General features: G+C 38.7%; 1 protein-coding gene across 1 annotated transcript in view; it reads left to right on the top strand.

Annotated features, from left to right (window-relative positions):
* DDX42 (DEAD (Asp-Glu-Ala-Asp) box helicase 42) overlaps positions 1-3627 on the top strand; it is a 51853-nt gene that overhangs the window by 32691 nt on the left and 15535 nt on the right. Inside the window, exons 4-5 of the mRNA XM_012659581.1 lie at positions 1214-1351; positions 2188-2337. Of these exons, the coding sequence (XP_012515035.1) occupies positions 1214-1351; positions 2188-2337 (288 nt within the window). The remainder of the gene's footprint in view (positions 1-1213; positions 1352-2187; positions 2338-3627) is intronic.

The raw sequence follows: 3627 nt of genomic DNA, 5'->3' as shown, positions 1-3627 counted from the left end.
AAGGGTTAGAGGACATAATTACTAAAGTTCGGGTTCATTGTTTGAGTTTGTCCCGTAATTAATATATAATAGTTTAATGCCTATAGGGTTATAAGACGTAATGGTGATTATATCATAAAAACTATGTACGGTTAACCTTGAACAACACAGGGTTGAACTGTGCGAATTGGCTTATATATGGGGGTGTTTTTGCTTTTTTTGTTTGTTTTTTTTTTCCTCAACCAAATGTGGATTCACAGGAATGCAAAACCTGTGTATAAAGAGGGCTGACTGTAGGACTTGAGTGTATGTGGATTTTGGTATATGCGGGGGTCCTGGAACCAGTCCCTCATGCATACTGAGGGGTGACTGTATGTTATTAGTAATAAAACTTAATTTCAGGTAAAGAGTGACATGCTTTAGCAACCATAGTCAGAACTTGTAGTACTTTATTTTCTGGGAAAGAGAAGTCTCCTCTTTGCCTTGCTGAATATACTCCTAAGGCTTTTTCTACTGGGCATGGTTGAACCTTTTTCTCCCTCTGCTTGGCAATCAGTGCTTCAGGCCCTTCCCTCTTTCTGTGCCATATGGAGGTTCAGCCCTTTTTTGGGTGCTCATTGTATGTTACATCCTCTTCCAGCTGCCCTACACTGGTTGTGTTGCTTGCTGGTTGCCTTAGGAATAGCAAGTACTCCAGGTTAGGCAGAAAGTCTGATTAGAAAGAGATGGTTGTGGGAACTAAGCAACCATACTTTCCCTAGCTCCTGAGAGATGGAGCAAGTGGCGATGGACCCCTTCTCCATGTGAACTGTTTAGGGAGTTTTAGTCCCAAACTCATAAAGGAGTTAATGTAGTTTTTCCTCTGTCCTTGTCCCCAAGCTAACTGATTTTGCTTGAAAGCAGTTACTCTAGAGCTAGAAACTCTGAGGGACAATAAAAAAGTTGTGACATTCTTTCTAGTATATACCAAATTCAGGATTTTTTTTCTTTTTTATATGAAATGCTTTTCACAACTTAATTGTGATTGTTGTATGGGTTCACAAAACTAGGGTCCTTTGGTGTCTGTCTTCAGAAAGTTTTTACTCCTTATACCCTTGTTAGTAATTGATATTTCTAGGGATACTATATCATCCCATTTAAAAGAAATGCAAACTGCTGCTTATAGAGTGAAATCACACATATCATGGGTGGATAGTTTACAGTGTGCTTATTGCTGCTTTGTTAGTGTTGAGAGTTCCTCAGTTGTATGGAATTCAACACTAATCTGCTGTTAAGTATGGAGCTGGGTATGTGGAACATTTGCAGGGAAGTTTGTTTCTCCGCTTGTTTTTCCAGGGGTATTCGAGATGACATTGAAGAGGAAGATGACCAAGTGAGTTCCTATGCAGTATTTCTATCTTTTATTTTTACCCCACAAAGTCTATACTGGGGACAAGCTAGAGCTTGCCTTCACTTGAAGTCGCCATTCCTGACATGGAGCAAAGCAATGTCATTTGATTTGCTCCTTTTCTACCTGTGTGACGGGTTGGTAATATATTCACATGGCTTTCCCCCATGTTGAAGATGGAACTTTTGATTAACTATGACATCAAAAACAAATATGAGCTTTATTCAGCTTCTTTTTAAATCCAAAATTAATGTTTACTCTGATAAATCAAGTGGTAGAGTAGTATGGGATCTATTGATGGCCTCTAGCAACATCTAACCTCTACTTCTTTGTAAGAGTTCTGTTTGTGATTCTTGTATTTCAAGATGGAACATTAATGACTGTCCGTTAGTATATTTTTTTTTCATTGTTCAGTTGTGGAGTGATGAGAACCCAGAGTGAGCAGTAATCCTTTCCAGGTTTGTGACCTTTCTAATCAGGGTCAGCTTCCCAACTTGGATTGGTAAAGCCACAGCATGTGTTCTACAGCTCTGGGGTGGGTAGGTAGACACTCCATCCCAGGAAGGTTATGGAACAGACAGATTTGCAAGTCTTCTGTTAAACAAGTTAAATCATTGTGTAGTCCTAACTGCCTAATTTATTTTTTCTGATGGTCCTTCCAAATACTGCTATTGTAAAAGGAATCATTGCTAGTAAAAGTCTTGTCTTACTTGGTAGGTATTTTAATTGTACAGTCATCTGGTACACTGTACACTAATTACAGTATCAGAAATAGGAGCAGTTGTACTTGGGTGTGATCATGTTCCTGTGCTTTCCTGCAGGAAGCTTATTTTCGATACATGGCAGAAAACCCAACTGCTGGTGTGGTTCAGGAGGAAGAGGAAGACAATCTGGAATATGATAGTGATGGAAATCCGATTGCACCTTCCAAAAAAATCATAGATCCTCTTCCTCCCATTGATCATTCAGAGGTATGGTGTTTCTTACAGAATTTGATTCTTGTTTCAAAGTGATACAGTTTTCTTCATCTTTAACATTTAGGTTTTCCCAGTGGCTGAGTACTCTTATGTCAAGAGCTTACTTGTGCTTTGAGATCTTGCCACCTCTGCTAAGTGCTTGAGTCACAAATTTCATGAGACTTTATGGCCTATCTTGTTGAAGGTTATAGCCACATTATTGGCTCATGTTTGATTTTAGAATTTTAAGAATTTTTTTCAAACAATCATACCTGTTTTCCAGAAGCAGCACCTACTATCTTCTTTCAAAATGGGCCCTTGGGCCTACATTTGTTGTTTTTTTGTTTTGTTTTGAGATGGGGGTCTCACTGTGTTTCCCAGGCTGGCCTCAAACTCTTAGGTTCAAGCCATCCTCCCACCTCAGCCTTCTGAGTAGCTGGGACTATAGTTGAGCACCACTGTGCCCGGCTTGCATTTGTTTTTTAATTGCTGTAAATCTTTACCATTGCTCCCAGATCTGGGGCAGATAAGAGGCTGTTTTTGAAAGTGGAGCCAGGAATTACAAGTTCCTTAAGTCGAGGAAAGCAAATGAGGATATCAGTATGCCCACTTGAACAAAAAAAAAATCAATGTTTCATCCAAGTTAAATATCTGAGACTAGATCTTGTGTACTCTAGTGATTCTAGATCTGGAGCAGTGCTTCTCAAAGTGTGGTCCTAGGGACCCCTAAAGGGATACTTTTGGGAAGCCTACAAAATCAGAAGAATTTTCATAATACTAACACTATTTTCCTTTCTCATTGTATCAGCATTTGCAGCAGTGATGTAAAAGCAGTAATAGGTAAAACTGCTAATGTCTTAACATGAATCAAGCCAGTGGCACCAAACTATACTAGTAGTCATTTTTTTCCCTGACAGACATTGCACTTTGGGGTGGGGAGGGGAAAACCAATTTCACTTAAGAATGCCCTTATGAAACAGTAAAGATTATCATTTAGTAAATCATGACCCTTGAGTTAATATGTCTTTTTATTTTATGTGACAGAATGGGAAGTACACATAAAGCATTTCTGTTGCATACCAAAATATGATAGTCATCTTAAGGAAAAGCCACTTACGTGTTTGAGTTGTAAGCAGAAGTAGCTGGCTTTTTGCATGGAACACAGTTGAAAGTGTTTATTGCCAATAATAGAAATTCAAGCTTTCAAGCAAAAATTAGAATTCAGAAAACTTAAGTCCACTACACAAAGCTTGACCACTTCTCAGTACTTAAAGACCATTGTGATAAAATCGATAGTGATGGTAA

The sequence above is a fragment of the Propithecus coquereli genome, unplaced genomic scaffold (assembly GCF_000956105.1).
Source record: "Propithecus coquereli isolate 6110/MARCELLA unplaced genomic scaffold, Pcoq_1.0 Scaffold119, whole genome shotgun sequence".
In the NCBI taxonomy this organism is placed as follows: domain Eukaryota; kingdom Metazoa; phylum Chordata; class Mammalia; order Primates; family Indriidae; genus Propithecus; species Propithecus coquereli.
Note: the sequence above shows the minus strand (reverse complement) of the source record. Positions and strands in the feature narration are given on the sequence as shown.